At 43.8% G+C, this 19,417-nt stretch overlaps 1 protein-coding gene across 1 annotated transcript; it reads left to right on the top strand.

Annotated features, from left to right (window-relative positions):
* Positions 1-361: 361 nt before the first annotated feature.
* abhd13 (abhydrolase domain containing 13) lies at positions 362-16,735 on the top strand. The gene is made up of 2 exons (XM_061879182.1): positions 362-552; positions 12,602-16,735. Exon 2 carries the CDS (start codon positions 12,614-12,616, stop codon positions 13,691-13,693), a length of 1,080 nt encoding a protein of 359 aa, XP_061735166.1. The 5' UTR covers positions 362-552; positions 12,602-12,613; the 3' UTR covers positions 13,694-16,735.
* The last annotated feature ends 2,682 nt before the right edge of the window (positions 16,736-19,417 follow it).

Consider the following 19,417-nt stretch of genomic DNA (forward strand, 5'->3'; position numbering starts at 1 on the left):
AAATATATGTTAATGTCAAGCCCTCATGGTAACATATTTGTTGGTTTAAAATTGTTAAGACTCTTAATAAACAGCCCCTTTCAGAAATAGTTTTGTTTAATGCACGCTAGTCTGCTCAGAATTAAACACAAAGAGGACAGCGACCTCATGTGGCTAAAAGTTAAATTGTATATATTATCAACCTTTGGTACTGTATTAGACGTCAACCTAATTTATTTATACCTTATACTCATATATAAAAACGTTTCTTTTATTGTTCACGATTCCACGCGATTCCACACGATTAAAGCGAAGACGTCATCGCTGAATAGGAAAACACTTTAATGCGGAACCGTATTTCCGGGTTTGAGGTCAACCCGGAAGCCAACAACAGGAACCCGGATGTTCGCCAGTTGAGCTAGTCTTACCGGTTTCCCTTTGGGCTGTCGAATAACAAACTGTCAAGTTACATCAGGTCGATTAAAGACCGCGGAGCTTGCATGGCAGTGTTGTTTCCGAAGCACTGTTTTGTCACCTTTTCCCGCAGCCGATGCAAGTAAAAATGACAGGAAGGTGAGTAAAGTGCGCCGCCTGGTTAACCTCCGGCGAGTTAACGCTAGGTTAGCTTTAGCAGTTAGCATGCTAATATTGGACTAAAGCACCGCTTTTTGCAACAATTAGTGGTACAATAACTACAAAAAAATCCGGCTACTTAGTTTCCTTAAGTTACAATAAATATGCTGTACTTATAACCCATTATTGTGTTTAAATTTTTTACCGAACACATTTGAGTGACACGTCGACGTGTAGTGACTATTAGCATTAGCATATATATTCTCTCTAGCACGGTTATTAGTTTGATATTTGTGACTTACATTCCTAATAATATGTTTTGTTGTCAAAAAGATCAACTATTGTTGCTGCATGGTTTGTACGAGCATGTTGCTGGTTCTTGTCCACACCCTGTGCTCTTATCCAGTTCACATGTTCGTAAACTTAATGACGCCCATAGTGTCAACACGGATTGATTGATTGATTGTATTGAAACTTTTATTAGTACAAATCCCGTTTCCATATGAGCTGGGAAATTGTGTTAGATGTAAATATAAATGGAATACAATGACTTGCAAATCATTTTCAACCCATATTCTGTTGAATATGCTACAAAGATAACATATTTGATGTTCAAACTCATAGTCATTGTTTTTGTGTGCAAATAATCATTAACTTAAGAATTTGATGCCAGCAACACGTGACAAAGAAGTTGGGAAAGGTGGCAAGAAATACTGATAAAGTTGAGGAATGCTCATCAAACTCTTGTATGGAACATCCTACAGGTGTGCAGGCTAATTGGGAACAGGTGGGTGCCATGATTGGGTATAAAAGCAGCTTACATGAAATGCTAAGTAATTCACAAACGGATGAGGTGAGGGTCACCACTTTGTAAACAGTTTGTCGAATAGTTTTAGAACAACATTTTTCAACTAGCTATTGCAAGGAATTTAGGGATTTTACCATCTACGGTCCGTAAAATCATCAAAAAGTTCAGAGAATATGGAGAAATCAATGCACCGAATCGATGATATTAATGACTTTTGATCCGTCAGGCGGTATTGCATCAAAAACCGACATCAGTGTGTAAAGGATTTCACCACATGGGCTCAGGAACACTTCATAAAACCACTGTCAGTAACTACAGTTGGTCGCTACATCTGTAAGTGCAAGTTAAAATTCTACTATGCAAAGCCAAACCCATTTATCAACAATATCCTGAAACACCGCCGGCTTTGCTGGGCCCGAGCTCACCTAAGATGGACTGATGCAAAGTGGAAAGGTGTTCTGTGGTCTGACGAGTCCACATTTCAGATTATATTTGGAAACAGAGGACGTGGTGTCCTCCAGAATAAATGGGAAAATAACCATTCGGATTGTTATAGGGGCAAAGTTCAAAAGCCAGCATCTGTGATGTTATGGGGGTGTATTAGTGCCCAAGGCATGGGTAACTTACACATCTGTGAAGGCACCATTAAAGCTGAAAGGTCCATACAGGTTTTGGAACAACATATGTCGTCATCCAAGCAACGTTATCATGGATGCCCCTGCTTATTTCAGCAAGACAAGTGTTGCAACAGCGTGGCTTTGTAAAAAAAGAGTGCGGGTACTTTCCTGGCCCGCCTGCAGTCCAGACTTGTCTCCCATGGAAAATGTGTGGTGCATTATGAAGCGTAAAATACGACAGCGGAGACCCCAGACTGTTGAACGAATGAAGCTCTACATAAAACAAGAATGGGAAAGAATTCCACTTTCAAAGCTTCAACAATTAGTTTCCTCAGTTCCCAAACGTTTATTGAGTGTTGTTAAAAGAAAAGGTGATGTAACACAGTGGTGAACATGTCCTTTCCCAACTACTTTGGCACTTGTTGCAGCCATGAAATTCTAAGTTAATTATTATTTGCCCCAAAAAAAAGTTTGAGTTTAAACATCAAATATCTTTTCTTTGTAGTGCATTCAATTGAATATGGGTTGAAAAGGATTTGTAAATCATTGTATTAGATTTATATTTACATCCAACACAATTTCCCAACTCATATGGAAACGGGGTTTGTAGGTTGCACAGTACAGTACATATTCCGTACAATTGACCACTAAATGGTAACACCCGAATAAGTTTGTCAACTTGTTTAAGTCTGGGTCCATGTTAATCAATTCATGGTACAAAAGTAAATGGTAAATGGGTTATACCTGTATAGCGCTTTTCTACCTTCAAGTTACTCAAAGCGCTTTGACACTATTTCCACATTCACCCATTCACACACGGATGGCGGGAGCTGCCTTGCAAGACCCTAACCACGACCCATCAGGAGCAAGGGTTAAGTGTTTTGCTCAAGGACACAACAGACGTGACGAGGTTGGTAGAAGGTGGGGATTGAACCAGGAACCCTCAGGTTGCTGGCACGGCCACTCTCCCAACTGCGCCACAGCCCCCCTAAACTCTATATTAAAACATTCTTGTTCATACTGCATCAATATATGCTTATTTTAAACTTGCATGCAGAGAAGAAATTCACAACTAAGTCAATTGACCAAAACTGTATTTATTAAACAGTTATTATGCAGTGGCACAAACATTCATGTCATTTCCGAAACAGAAAGAGCAAGATTGTCAGAGATATTTTAAAACAAGCTGTTTGTGTACTTTTGTGCATGATGTCATTAGAATGACATATCAAAACAAGACTAAATTAAAGTGCACTTTTTGTACAGAATGCCACTACATGTGTCTTTTTTTATTAATGTTTAGTGAAAAGAGCGGCATGTTTACATTCAAACATACAGTAAATCCTCTTATTGTGTGTTTGAAGCCAGCAAGGTAGTGTTGCTGAGCGTGGAAACGACAGCGCTCAGCCGTGACGGCGTCACAAGTCTCTGTTTGTGCCATGTACACGGATACCTTTAGCGGAGAGTTATGATCTCTACACTTTGGCCAGCGTTTTTGTAAAAGTCTGTGTTTTTAAGGCGTGTGGACAAGACGCCTAAACGCAGAGATAAGTATGCGTTTATTAAGTATCTGTGTTCGTGTGGACGTGGCCTTACACTCCTGTTTGTTGTCCCACTACGTTTTTTTGTCAAGTGCAACTATTGTTGCTGCAAGGTTCGTATGGGCATATTGCTTTTTGTTTTTGTCCACTCCCTGTGTGCTTATCCATTTCACATGACTACTAATAGTTTGTAAACATAATGACGCCCATAGTGGTAATCAAGGTTAACAAAAAGGTAATGTCTCATTTAAAGTGTCTATCTTCACATTAATTAAAGTGAGTGTTAAACGCTGCATTTGTATGAGTGTTATGTAATAGCTATGCACACAACACACATGAATCTGGTTAGTAATGTATGACATATTACAGATTGGAATGCGTATTATGTTACACACTCTAATCCTGTGTTTTTCAACCACTGTGCCCTAGCATTGAGATAGTCTGGTGTGCCGTGAGATTTTATGCAGTTTCACCTATTTGGGATAAAAATATTTTTCGCAAAGCAATAGTTATAATCTGCAAATTATGTGCCGTTGTTGAGTGTCGGTGCTTTCCAGAGCTCGGCAGAGTAACCATGTTATACCATACCGTATCAGTAGGTGGAAGCCGGTAGCTAATTGCTTTGTAGATGTCGGGAATATGTCGTGATCACATTATGCAGGTGACAGCGGGAGGCAGTGTGAAGGTAAAATGTATCTAATGCTTAAAACAAAAACAAACAAAAGGTGAGTGCCCCTGAGAAATGGCATTAAAGCTTAGGGATGGCTATGCGGAATAAAACTAAAACTGAACTGGCTAGATCCATCCATCCATTTCTACCTCTTATTCCCTTTGGGGTCGCGGGGGGCGATGGACCTATCTCAGCTACAATCGGGCGGAAGGCGGCGTACACCCTGGACAAGTCGCCACCTCATCGCAGGACCAACACAGATAGACAGACAACATTCACACACTAGGGCCAATTTAGTGTTGCCTATCAACCTATCCCCAGGTGAATGTCTTTGGAAGAGGGAGGAAGCCGTTGTACCCGGAAGGAACCCACGCATTCACAGGGAGGACATGCAAACTCCGCACAGAAAGATCCCGAGCCTGGCGTTGAACCCAGGACTACTCAGGACCTTCGTATTGTGAGGCAGACACACTAACCCCTCTTCCACTGTGAACTCCAAACTGGCTACAATGTAAACAAAAACAGAATGCTGGACAACAGCAAAAACTTACAGCAGAGATGGCGTTTACAAAGTACTTCCATACATGACATGAAAACAATGTCCACACTAAAAAAGATAGCAACAACTTTTAGGTTCTTGATTTCTAAAACAAAGCAGGTGCGGGGAATAGCACTCAAAGGAAGACATGAAACTGCAACAGGAAAAGCCACCAAAATAGGAGCGCAAGACAAGAACTAAAACACTACACATGGAAAATCACCAAAAAACTCAAAATAGGTCACAGCGTGATGTGACAGGTGGTCACAGTACACCTACTTTGAGACAAGAGCTATATTTATGCATGGTTGGTAATGGTTTATATTCCTATCCAACAATAGGGACAACATTTTTATTGTCTACTGAGTTTCATTTTTCAGTGCTTTCTGCTGGTGGTGTGCCTCCGGATTTTTTTCAATGAAAAAAATTTGCCATGACTCAAACAAGTTTGAAAAACACTGATCTAAAAATGGAAGTATCTCCCATACTTGGGTTACTTTTAACCAAATTCTTTCATTTGAAACACATGTGTTAGTCTAAATCTAACATTGGTTCTGGAATTTAGACTTTATAAAGGACTAGTAAGCATTGGTGTGCGAATCAATGAGTCATTAATCGGTATCAACAATTTTTGTTCAAAAGTATGTGATTGCCATTGCAAATTAATTTGAATTTATTAATGGAAAACCCCTTGAGATGCAGCATCTCATATTCAACGGGGACCAGACACATTTCAAATTAACACAATACAGTACAACACAGGACAAGTTACACAACAAACAATTACAGACAATCATAAAAGACAATTTTGCTCAGATACCTCTCAGTTCACACGACTCTCAGAATGTACAATATTTACAATAGAATATCATATATTGCAGTAAATTAAATATAATATTATTAAATTAAATTAAATTCCAACCAAGGGCCTACTACATACAGTGGCTTTCAGATTTAAGACAAACAAAAAGAAACCTTTTGAAGGGACCAATGGTTGATAAAGACCTCAGAGAGACAGGCAGATGATTCCAGTCAAAGGGGGCGTGGCGCAGTGGTAGAGTGGCCGTGCGCAACCCGAGGGTCCCTGGTTCAATCTCCACCTAGTACCAACCTCGTCACGTCCGTTGTGTCCTGAGCAAGACACTTCACCCTTGCTCCTGATGGGTGCTGGTTAACGCCTTGCATGGCAGCTCCCTCCGTCAGTGTGTGAATGTGTGTGTGAATGGGTAAATGTGGAAGTAGTGTCAAAGCGCTTTGAGTACCTTGATGGTAGAAAAGCGCTATACAAGTACAACCCATTTATCATTTAAAAGAAAAAGACAGCTCTTGGAAGTGAAAAATGGAAGTGTCTCTCAGACTTGGGTTACTTTTTTGGGTTAATTTTAACCATTTTCTAGTCCAAATCCAACATTGGTTCTAGAATTTAGACTTTTTAAAAGATTAGTAAGCAGGGATGTGCAAATCAATCAGTCACCGATCAGTATCGACAATTTTTGTATAAAAGTATGCGGTCGTCATTGAGATTAATGCCTTTTAAAAACTGATTACAAACGCCAAACTATTACCTTACAAAAGCACATGTTTCTAGTAAAACTCACAAAGATACATTATTTCACATTATTATACATTTTTCATGTTTGGTTTAGGAATTATGTTTGAATACATATGTTATTACTTTTTTCGCATTATCTCAGGATTCTATAAACATTACTGCCATATTTAGTAAAAAAATATTTTTTGTGTTTGAAAACCTTACAAAAGTACATGAGTCTAGTAAAACCGACAGAGATACATTATTCCAGGCGTTATTAGACATATTGCATGTTTGGTTTAGGAGTTATGTTTTAATACTCTTATTGAGTATGACAGTTAAACTGTCATAGTGAGTAAAAAAGTAGTTTTTGTATTTGCAAACATTAGAAACGCACATGTTTCTAGTAACATTTGTGTCTTAGTTTCCTGGCTGACAAGCTGCAAACAACTAAATATGTATCTCCTCTAGGCCAGTGGTTCTCCACCTTTTTTCAGTGATGTACCCCCTGTGAACATTTTTTTTAATTCAAGTACCCCTTAATCAGAGCACAGCATTTTTGGTTGAAAACAAGAGATAAGGAAGTAAAATACAGCACTATGTCATCAGTTTCTGATTTATTCAATCAATCAATCAATCAATCAATGTTTATTTATATAGCCCCAAATCACAAATGTCTCAAAGGACTGCACAAATCATTACGACTACAACATCCTCGGAAGAACCCACAAAAGGGCAAGGAAAACTCACACCCAGTGGGCAGGGAGAATTCACATCCAGTGGGACGCCAGTGACAATGCTGACTGTGAGAAACCTTGGAGAGGACCTCAGATGTGGGCAAGCCCCCCCTCTAGGGGACCGAAAGCAATGGATGTCGAGCGGGTCTAACATGATGCTGTGAAAGTTCAATCCATAGTGGTTCCAACACAGCCGCGAGAGTTCAGTTCAAAGCGGATCCAAGACAGCAGCGAGAGTCCCGTCCACAGGAGACCATCTCAAGCGGAGGGGGATCAGCAGCGTAGAGATGTCCCCAACCGATACAGGCGAGCGGTTCATCCTGGGTCCCGACGAGCGGTCCATCCTGGGTCTCGACTCTGGACAGCCAGTACTTCATCCATGGTCATCGGACCGGACCCCCTCCACAAGGGAGGGGGGGACATAGGAGAAAGAAAAGAAGCGGCAGATCAACTGGTCTAAAAAGGAGGTCTATTTAAAGGCTAGAGTATACAGATGAGTTTTAAGGTGAGACTTAAATGCTTCTACTGAGGTAGCATCTCGAACTGTTACCGGGAGGGCATTCCAGAGTACTGGAGCCCGAACGGAAAACGCTCTATAGCCCGCAGACTTTTTTGGGGCTCTAGGAATCACTAATAAGCCGGAGTCTTTTGAACGCAGATTTCTTGCCGGGACATATGGTACAATACAATCGGCAAGATAGGCTGGAGCTAGACCGTGTAGTATTTTATACGTAAGTAGCAAAACCTTAAAGTCACATCTTAAGTGCACAGGAAGCCAGTGCAGGTGAGCCAGTATAGGCGTAATATGATCAAACTTTCTTGTTCTTGTCAAAAGTCTAGCAGCCGCATTTTGTACCAACTGTAATCTTTTAATGCTAGACATGGGGAGACCCGAAAATAATACGTTACAGTAATCGAGACGAGAGGTAACAAACGCATGGATAATGATCTCGGCGTCTTTAGTGGACAAAATGGAGCGAATTTTAGCGATATTACGGAGATGAAAGAAGGCTGTTTTAGTAACGCTTTTAATGTGTGACTCAAAGGAGAGAGTTGGGTCGAAGATAATACCCAGATTTTTTACCGAGTCACCTTGTTTTATTATTTGGTTGTCAAATGTTAAGGTTGTATTATTAAATAGAGGTCGGTGTCTAGCAGGACCGATAATCAGCATTTCCGTTTTTTTGGCGTTAAGTTGCAGAAAGTTATCGGACATCCATTGTTTAATTTCATTAAATTGTATAACAGTGCATAATATTGCTCATTTGTAGTGGTCTTTCCTGAATTATTTGGAAAAAAAAGATGTAAAAATAACTAAAATCTTGTTGAAAAATAAACAAATGATTCAATTATAAATAAAGATTTCTACACATAGAAGTAATCAACTTAAAGTGCCCTCTTTGGGTATTGTAATACAGGTCCATCTGGATTCATGAACTTAATTCTAAACATTTATTCACAAAAAAAAATCTTTAACATCAATATTTATGGAAAATGTCCACAAAAAATCTAGCTGTCAACACTGAATATTGCATTGTTGTATTTTTTTTTTCACAGTTTATGAACTTACATGCATATTTTGTTGATTATTCAATAAATATATGTATAAAGGATTTTTGAATTGTTGTTATTTTTATAATTTTTTTTTAAATCTCACATACCCCTTGGCTCTCCTCTCTGAGCTGCAACCTTATCGTGGTAGAGGAGTTTGCGTGTCCCAATGATCCTAGGAGCTATGTTGTCCGGGGGCATAAAGCCCCCTGGTAGGGTCTCCCAAGGCAAACAGGTTCTAGGTGAGGGATCAGACAAAGAGCAGCTCGAAGACCTATATGAAGAAGAAACATCATGGACCCAGATTTCCCTCGCCCGGACGCGGGTCACCGGGGCCCCCCTCTGGAGCCAGGCCCGGAGGTGGGGCACGATGGCGAGCGCCTGGTGGCCGGGCCTGTTCCCATGGGGCCCGGCCGGGCACAGCCCGAAGAGGCAACGTGGGTCACCCCTCCAATGGGCTCACCACCCATAGCAGGGGCCATAGAGGTCGGGTGCATTGTGAGCTGGGCGACAGCCGAAGGCAGGGCACTTGGCGGTCCGATCCTCGGCTACAGAAGCTAGCTCTTGGGACGTGGAACGTCACGTCACTGGGGGGGAAAGAGCCTGAGCTAGTGCGCGAAGTCGAGAAATTCCGGCTGGATATAGTCGGACTCACTTCGACGCACAGCAAGGGCTCTGGAACCACTTCTCTCGAGAGGGATTGGACCCTCTTCCACTCTGGCGTTGCCGGCAGTGAGAGGCGACGGGCTGGGGTGGCAATTCTTGTTTCCCCCCGACTCAAAGCCTGTACGTTGGAGTTTAACCCGGTGGACGAAAGGGTAGCCTCCCTCCGCCTTCGGGTGGGGGGACGGGTCCTGACTGTTGTTTGTGCTTATGCACCAAACAGCAGTTCAGAGTACCCACCCTTTTTGGGAACGCTCGAGGGAGTACTGGAAAGTGCTCCCCCGGGTGATTCCCTTGTCCTACTGGGAGACTTCAACGCTCACGTTGGCAACGACAGTGAAACCTGGAGAGGCGTGATTGGGAAGAATGGCCGCCCGGATCTGAACCCGAGTGGTGTTTTGTTATTGGACTTTTGTGCTCGTCACAGTTTGTCCATAACGAACACCATGTTCAAACATAAGGGTGTCCATATGTGCACTTGGCACCAGGACACCCTAGGCCGTAGTTCCATGATCGACTTTGTAGTTGTGTCATCGGATTTGCGGCCTCATGTTATGGACACTCGGGTGAAGAGAGGGGCGGAGCTTTCTACCGATCACCACCTGGTGGTGAGTTGGCTGCGATGGTGGGGGAGGATGCCGGACAGACCTGGGAGGCCCAAACGCATTGTGAGGGTCTGCTGGGAACGTCTGGCAGAGTCTCCTGTCAGACAAAGTTTCAATTCCCACCTCCGGAAGAACTTTGAACATGTCACGAGGGAGGTGCTGGACATTGAGTCCGAGTGGACCATGTTCCGCACCTCTATTGTCGAGGCGGCAGATCGGAGCTGTGGCCGCAAGGTAGTTGGTGCCTGTCGGGGCGGCAATCCTAAAACCCCCTGGTGGACACCAGCGGTGAGGGATGCCGTCAAGCTGAAGAAGGAGTCCTATCGGGTCCTTTTGACTCATAGGACTCCGGAGGCAGTGGACAGGTACCGACAGGCCAAGCGGTGTGCAGCTTCAGCGGTCGCGGAGGCAAAAACTCGGACATGGGAAGAGTTCGGGGAAGCTATGGAAAACGACTTCCGGACGGCTTCGAAGCGATTCTGGACCACCGTCCGCCGCCTCAGGAAGGGGAAGCAGTGCACTATCAACACCGTGTATGGTGCGGATGGTGTTCTGCTGACCTCAACTGCGGATGTTGTGGACAGGTGGAAGGAATACTTCGAAGACCTCCTCAATCCCACCAACACGTCTTCCTATGAGGAAGCAGTGCCTGGGGAATCTGTGGTGGACTCTCCTATTTCTGGGGCTGAGGTCGCTGAGGTAGTTAAAAAGCTCCTCGGTGGCAAGGCCCCAGGGGTGGACGAGATCCGCCCGGAGTTCCTTAAGGCTCTGGATGCTGTGGGGCTGTCTTGGTTGACAAGACTTTGCAGCATCGCGTGGACATCGGGGGCGGTACCTCTGGATTGGCAGACCGGGGTGGTGGTTCCTCTCTTCAAAAAGGGGGACCGGAGGGTGTGTTCCAACTATCGTGGGATCACACTCCTCAGCCTTCCCGGTAAGGTTTATTCAGGTGTACTGGAGAGGAGGCTACGTCGGATAGTCGAACCTCGGATTCAGGAGGAACAGTGTGGTTTTCGTCCTGGTCGTGGAACTGTGGACCAGCTCTATACTCTCGGCAGGGTTCTTGAGGGTACATGGGAGTTTGCCCAACCAGTCTACATGTGCTTTGTGGACTTGGAGAAGGCATTCGACCGTGTCCCTCGGGAAGTCCTGTGGGGAGTGCTCAGAGAGTATGGGGTATCGGACTGTCTTATTGTGGCGGCCCGTTCCCTGTACGATCAGTGCCAGAGCTTGGTCCGCATTGCCGGCAGTAAGTCGAACACATTTCCAGTGAGGGTTGGACTACGCCAAGGCTGTCCTTTGTCACCGATTCTGTTCATAACTTTTATGGACAGAATTTCTAGGCGCAGTCAAGGCGTTGAGGGGTTCCGGTTTGGTAACCGCAGGATTAGGTCTCTGCTTTTTGCAGATGATGTGGTCCTGATGGCTTCATCTGACCGGGGTCTTCAGCTCTCGCTGGATCGGTTCGCAGCCGAGTGTGAAGCGACCGGAATGAGAATCAGCACCTCCAAGTCCGAGTCCATGGTTCTCGCCCGGAAAAGGGTGGAGTGCCATCTCCAGGTTGGGGAGGAGACCCTGCCCCAAGTGGAGGAGTTCAAGTACCTAGGAGTCTTGTTCACGAGTGAGGGAAGAGTGGATCGTGAGATCAACAGGCGGATCGGTGCGGCGTCTTCAGTAATGCGGACGTTGTACCGGTCCGTTGTGGTGAAGAAGGAGCTGAGCCGGAAGGCAAAGCTCTCAATTTACCGGTCGATCTACGTTCCCATCCTCACCTATGGTCATGAGCTTTGGGTCATGACCGAAAGGATAAGATCACGGGTACAAGCGGCCGAAATGAGTTTCCTCCGCCGTGTGGCGGGGCTCTCCCTTAGAGATAGGGTGAGAAGCTCTGCCATCCGGGAGGAACTCAAAGTAAAGCCGCTGCTCCTTCACATCGAGAGGAGCCAGATGAGGTGGTTCGGGCATCTGGTCAGGATGCCACCCGAACGCCTCCCTAGGGAGGTGTTTAGGGCACGTCCAACCGGTAGGAGGCCACGGGGAAGACCCAGGACACGTTGGGAAGACTATGTCTCCCGGCTGGCCTGGGAACGCCTCGGGATCCCCCGGGAAGAGCTAGACGAAGTGGCTGGGGAGAGGGAAGTCTGGGTTTCCCTGCTTAGGCTGTTGCCCCCGCGACCCGACCTCGGATAAGCGGAAGATGATGGATGGATGGATGGATACCCCTTGGCATACCTTTAAGTACCCCCAGGGGTACGCGTACCCCCATTTGAGAACCACTGCTCTAGGCCATTGATAATTACCTCCGTCATGTCAAATAAACTGCATTTCCTAGTATCTTAAGTGTCATCATGTAGTATTATCACTGGAGGACCAGTATCACTCTAGGACGAGGCTAAACATGTTACATCCCTACTAATAAGCCCAACTGGGTGGGCACACACAAATTAGTGTGTCTGTCGGTTTAATGCTAATGAGCTGTATTTATTTACCACTGTTCTGTGAAGTGCTAATGTCCCATCGTATCCACTCTTTAAATCTACACTGCAGCTGTGCACTTGTCCAACATAATAGATGCAATATGTCACACAACAGCACCACTAGCATAGCTATGTGAACTACTTTTCTCATAACAACTGAAATATGCTAGGTTAGCATATAAACTAGCTAGCTGACAGATGCAGGTTTTATTTTAAGATGTGTAGCAAAGCCTACTTTTAAAAACATTTTCCAAGATGTTCGTAGTCTTGTTTTGCTCACGTCTTCTGCCTGGTGTTCTATGTGCTTCCAGATTGTGGGTTTTATGACTAAGCTCTGTGGTAGCATGGAGAAGCCGTGGAGGCTGTGGGGTACAGTGGAGCGCTGTGCCCTGGCCTTTGTCTCCTGGTCCTGGGGCGCCTGTCGTGTCTCCCTGCTGGCCCTCATCCTCACTTTCCACCTCTACGGAGGTTTCATCCTCCTGGCTCTCATTCTGGCTTCCGTGGCGGGCATCCTCTACAAATTCCAAGACGTGCTCCTCTACTTCCCCGACCAGCCGTCTTCGTCGCGCCTCTACGTCCCCATGCCGACGGGAATTCCTCATGAGAACGTGTACATTCGCACCAAGGACGGTGTGAAGCTCAACTTGATTCTACTTCGCTACACGGGAGGGGACGGGCCTCCCGGGGTCACACCGGGCAATCAAAGCAGCAGCCCCGCCCCCTCGGCGCCGCCCACCATTCTTTACTTCCATGGCAACGCGGGCAATATCGGTCACAGAGTGCCCAATGCCTTGCTGATGCTTGTCAACCTGAAAGTCAACGTGGTGCTGGTGGACTACCGCGGCTACGGTAAGAGTGACGGGGAGCCCAGTGAGGAAGGCCTCCACTTGGACGCCGAGGCTACTCTAGACTACGTGATGACTCGCCCAGATTTGGACAAAACCAAAGTGATACTGTTCGGCCGCTCGCTAGGGGGCGCCGTGGCCATCCGCTTGGCGTCGACCAACCCTCACCGCGTGGCCGCCATCATCGTAGAGAACACCTTCCTCAGCATCCCGCACATGGCGGCGACGCTCTTCTCCTTCTTGCCCATGCGCCTGCTGCCCGTGTGGTGCTACAGGAACCAGTTCTTGTCCTACCGGCAGGTGGCGCTGTGCCGCATGCCCTCCCTGTTCGTCTCAGGCCTGTCAGACCAGCTCATCCCGCCCGTCATGATGAAGCAACTGTATGAGCTGTCGCCCTCGCGGACTAAACGCCTGGCCATCTTCCCAGAGGGCACGCACAACGACACGTGGCAATGTCATGACTACTTCGCTTCCTTGGAGCAGTTCATCAAAGACCTGCTCAAGAGCCACGCCCACGAGGAGAGCGTGCAGACCTCTGCCAGTGTCACCATCATCTGATTTGTTTTGGCCCTCCATCAATGAGAACATAACGTGTTCAGGGAGTGGCCATAGCTCTCTTTTCTTACCTTCAGCCTGAGATGAATGCATGCATTTGAAACCGTGAGGTCAGATTATCATGAAAGATTACAGAAAGTTATTACAGCTACTGAGGGGAAGTGTTTACCATGGAAGGACTGATACGGATTAGTGCTGCGGTTACATGGTAGCTCTTTGGAGTAGAGGAGCACTCTGACAATCCCTACAAGGCCTCTCAGTCTGACTTGTAACACATTCATGTAAAAAATACACACGTTTTATTTGATCACGAGCTTCTGTCTCATGGTCTCGTTAATTATTTTCTGTCCATTGCCAGATCAAATAGTGACATGACCGAGGGAGTACAAGGGCCACAAAAACGTGCAACTTTATATTCTGGTATGACTTTTCTAGAAAATAACTGCAACATTTTTCTAGTAGCATTATGACATCTGACATTGACTTTTTTTCCTAAAAAGAAATTGACACTTTTTCCTCACAATATTACAGCAAAATCCTGTTCTTGAAATATTGCTAGTTTTCTTTCTACACTTTTCTAGAAATGATTTTGCTCCTTTTTCCATGTGACATTGATCATTTTTCTTGGAAAGAAATTTGACTTTCCTCTAAAAAAAAAAAAAAAAAAAATCTTGAAGAAATACAATTCACTAAAAAAATCCAATCCACTTTATTTATATAGCACATTTAAACAACAAGAATGTTTCCAAAGTGCTGCACAGCCATGTTAAAAACAATATTTTAAAAACAATATTATGTTCCACCAATGACTGAATAAAAACAAAAAATAGATATAAAACCAATATAAAAATAAATATGATTAAAAACAAATTTAATGGGTAAAATCATTTAAAACAGTAAAATAGAAATCAAAGTGTATAAAAAACACAGAGGACCACACAACTCACGTAGTGTCAAAAGCCAAAGAATAAAAGTTGGTCTTAGGACGAGACTTAAAACACTCCACTGTGGAAGCAGTTTGAGCACGGAGGGGCAGAGTGTTCCAGAGCTTAGGGCCGACCACAGAGAAGGCCCTGTCTCCCCTGGTTTTAAGTCTGGACTTGGGCACCACGAGCTGGATCTGGCACTCGGACCTCAGAGCGCGCGCAGGAGTGTAAATTTGGATGAGGTCCGAGATATACTGAGGTGCCAGTCCATGTAAAGAATTAAAAACAAACAGCAATGTTTTAAAATCAATTCTAAAATGAACAGGGAGCCAGTGCAAACTCTGAAGAATTGAGGTTGTATGCTGGCGTTTCCTGGCCCTGTTAAAAGTCGTGCTGCCTCGCTCTGGACTAACTGCAACCGGGAGAGAGCTTTTTGGCTAATGCCAGCATAAAGTGCATTGCAGTAGTCCAGGCGACTTGAAATAAAAGCATGCACGACTTGTTCAAAAAGGTTAGAAGATAAAAACGGTTTAACCTTTACTAAAAGACGAAGGTGATAAAAACACGATTTTAAAACGCCATTGACTTGTTTGTCAAAAAAAAGTACTTGCTGTAACATGACTTTTTCCAGACAAAAATATCATGACTTTTTTTCCCATGACAATGTATAACTTTATCCCTCCCCAAGGCTTAATTTGTATTTTATATATTTTTGCCCTTGAAGAAAAAAAAAAGACATCCATCCATTTATTATAGCTTATTCCCTTTGGGGCCCCGGGGTGCGCTAGTGACTGTCTCAGCTACAATCGGGCAGAGGGCGGGGTACACCCTGGACAAGTTGCCACCTCATCGCAGAAGACTTGTCATAACAGTACTAATTTAACAGTATTTTTTTCATCAAGTAGTTTTTAGCCTTGTAAAATTATAATAAATAAATAAAAAAGACTGCCATAAAATTGCGACTATATAGGTCGGGATAGAAAAGATGATTTTTGCAATTTTTATTCCCCGCCCACTTAAGATAGTAAGACTTATATTATAATTTTATTTTTTTTATTACAACTTTTTTCTTCTAAAAACGATTAACATCTGATGTAACTATTCAACATGTTTTCTTGTAACTTTCTTGACAAAAATACAACTTCACCTTAACTCTCAACTTTTTCCCCTTTTGATATAATAAAAAAAATAATAATTTGAATATAATTTTAATCCTGTAACATTTTTTAAAATCTTTTTTTTTTTACTTAAGTGTGGCTCTTGTATTCTTTCATAAGGGCTTTCCTTTTAGGAACTAAACAAAAAAAAAGTAAAGCGTGAAGCGTTCAAGAATCTAATCCCCGCTGTTATTATTCCTCACGTTATGTGGCATTGTGACTAATTGTTGTTTCGGCCTACAGTACGTCTCGGCCTCCCACCATGTGCCAAAAAAAGCTGCATTCCTTTGAAGGCCCGTAAATGAGCTAATAAACCTCCCCCTAATGTCTTCCAAGGAGTCCGGCAGACGTTTGAGCATTTGACAAAAATTGAACGTTCACTCTAAATAAAAACGCACAACACTATACAAATGCAGAGATGTCAAAGCCATTCACATCTACTGTAGTGCTCTTTAGCCATATCTGGTGTGCTGTAACTACTATGAATGTAAAACATACATTGAATAACATGTCTGCTCTTCTATTTATCCATCAACAATCCGATGTATATTCACTATCATCATTGAGCTCACCCCTTCCTCCCCCAACATATGTTGGTATTGCACTTCCGGACTCTTAGTTGCCATGGTTACTGTCTGTCACATAAATGAAGCACTGGTGCTTGAATCTTGAGTCGAATGTGTGCTGCAAAACCACTTTGAATGTGTTTTGTTTTTATGAATAACTCATGTAATTGCTTTAAGGATATGTTATACTGGAAGCAACTTGCAGTGTTGGACTTTTTGGTTGTACAAACTTCAAAACATTTGAATGATTCATCTTCATCATAAGCATGAAGATGTCACCCAATGACTTTTCTCTCCATTTGCACTCTTTTTCTGCATTACCTTTTTTTGTGCTACTGCATTTTCACTTTGTGTGACCTGTGCTTTAATACGCAATAAAATTGATAATGAAAGTAACATTGCGGCACTCTTAAATTGATACAATCAAACAACGGTGTGGGGGTTTTGACGGTTGCTGCCACTTCGCTTTTTATTTTTGAGAAGTTTGTCAAGGTTGTCACACTTCCTTCTTTGATGCCAGTCAGAACTTGGAGATAAAAAATGAAGATATGTCATAATTGCAGTAATGCTATGAAAAGGTATTGTGTGAAGCCACAATATAAAAAAGAATATTCTAAAATTGTCTTGTTCCTCATAACTTCGCACGTATATTCTGAGTTTATTCTCGTAATAACTTTTTGTCAACAAAAACTTCTCGGAAAAAAATATGACAATCACAGGAAACAGTGGTTTTGAAATATGATCGCATTGGATTTTACTTGAATCTATACCCTGGTAGTACCGAGGGCATTCGGTAAGGCCCAAAAAATACTGAATTTGGTATCCACCTCTCTGAGCTGACACCTTATCGAGGTAGAGGAGTTTACGTATCCCAATGATCCTAGGACCTATGTTGTCCGAGGGCTTCGAAGCCTCTCGGTATGGTCTCCCAAGACAAACAGGTCCTAGGTGAGGGATCAGACAAAGAGCAGCTCGAATACCTTGATGGAAAAGAATATCAAAGGACCAGGAAAAGGGTGGAGTGCCATCTCCGGGTTGGGGGGGAGATCTTTCCCCAAATGTAGGAGTTCAAGTACCTCGTAGTCTAGTTCACGAGTGAGGGAAGAGTGGATCGTGAGATCGACAGGCAGATCGGTGCGGCGTCTTCAGTAATGCGGACGCTGTATCGATCCGCTGTGGTGAAGAAGGAGCTGAGCCGGAAGGCAAATCTCTCAATTTACCGGTCGATCTACATTCTCATCCTCAGCTACGGTCCTGAGCTTTAGGTTATAACCGAAAGGATAATCAGCTGAAATGAGTTTCCTCTCCCTTAGAGATAGGGTGAGAAGCTCTGCCATTCAGGAGGAGCTCAAAGTAAAGCCGCTGCTCCTCCACATCGAGAGGAGCCAGATGAGGTGGTTTGGGTATCTGGTCAGGAGTGAGATGTTTAGGGCACGTCCGACTGGTAGGAGGCCACGGAGAAGTCCCAGGACACGCTGGGATGACTATGTCTCCCGGCCTACATGCCAACCTTGAGACGTCCGAATTTGGGAAATGAAGGAGGGGGTGTATATATTTTTAAGTATTTATTTTATATATATATATATATGTATATATATAATCCGTTCACAAATGAGTATATCCGTTCGGCCACCGTGCTCAATGGAGAAGTCTGATCTACAAAATTCGCAGGCAGCAAACCCCTTCTCCTTCGAGCTGTCCTGGATGAATTGAAATTATTTTTTCCAATCATTTTGTAACTTTTCAGCGTACTTTTTCAATCAATGTTTATTCATATAGCCCTAAATCACAAGTGTCTCAAAGGGCTGCACAAGCCACAACGACATCCGTGGTACAGAGCCCACATAAGGGCAAGGAAAAACTCAACCCAGTGAGATGTCGGTGACAATGACTATGAGAAACCTTGGAGAGGACCTGCGCATATGTGGGCAACCCCCCGCCCTCTACGGGAGACTGAAAGCAATGGCTGTCCAGCAGGTCTAACATGATATTGTGAAAGTCCAGTCATTAGTGGATCCAACATAACAGTGAGAGTCTAGTCCAGGGGTTGGGAACCTCTTTGGCTGAGAGAGCCATGAAAGCCAAATATTTTCAAATGTATTTCTGTGAGAGCCATATTATATTTTTTAACACTGAATACAACTAAATCCGTGCATTTTTTAAGTAAGACCAACATTTTTAGAGTGTAAGAAGTCTTTAATTCTTTTTAATAAAATTGTTATTTCTTGAACAGGTGCGGTAGAAAACAGATGGATGGATTAAAATGCATGAAAATGTTTTTTATTTTTAACGTTATTTTTAACATCGTGATTACCAGCGGATTCATTGCTTATCGTGTTAAGCAATGTCAGCTAAGATTTATCTGAGAGCCAGATGCAGTCATCAAAAGAGCCACATCTGGCTCTAGAGCCGTAGGTTCCCTACCCCTGCTCTAGTCCACTGTGGATCCAATATAGTAGCGAGAGTCCTGTCCATAGTGGAGCCAGCAGGAAAGCAAGCAGCGCAGAGACGGCCCCAACCAACGCAGAGGCGAGCGGTCCATCCTGGGTCCCGACTCTGGACAACCAGGACTTTATCCATGGCCACCGGACCTGTGTCCACAAGGGAGAGGGGGGCAGAGGAGAAAAAAAAAAAGAAACGGCGGATCAACTGGTCTAAAAAGGGGGTCTATTTAAAGGCTAGACTATACAAATGAGTTTTAAAGTGAGACTTAAATGCTTCTACTGAGGTAGAATCTCGAACTGTTACCGGGAGGGCATTCCAGAGTACTGGAGCCCGAATAGAAAACGCTCTATAGCCCGCACACTTTTTTTGGGTTCTGGGAATCACTAATAAGCCGGAGTTCTTTGAACGCAGATTTCTTGCCGGGACATATGGTACAATACAATCGGCAAGATAGGCTGGAGCTAGACCGTGTAGTATTTTATACGTAAGTAGTAAAACCTTAAAGTCACATCTTAAGTGCACAGGAAGCCAGTGCAGGTGAGCCAGTACAGGCGTAATGTGATCAAACTTTCTTGTTCTTGTCAAAAGTCTAGCAGCCGCATTTTGTACCAACTGTAATCTTTTAATGCTAGA

This window comes from Nerophis ophidion, linkage group LG19, assembly GCF_033978795.1.
Source record: "Nerophis ophidion isolate RoL-2023_Sa linkage group LG19, RoL_Noph_v1.0, whole genome shotgun sequence".
In the NCBI taxonomy this organism is placed as follows: Eukaryota; Metazoa; Chordata; class Actinopteri; order Syngnathiformes; family Syngnathidae; genus Nerophis; species Nerophis ophidion.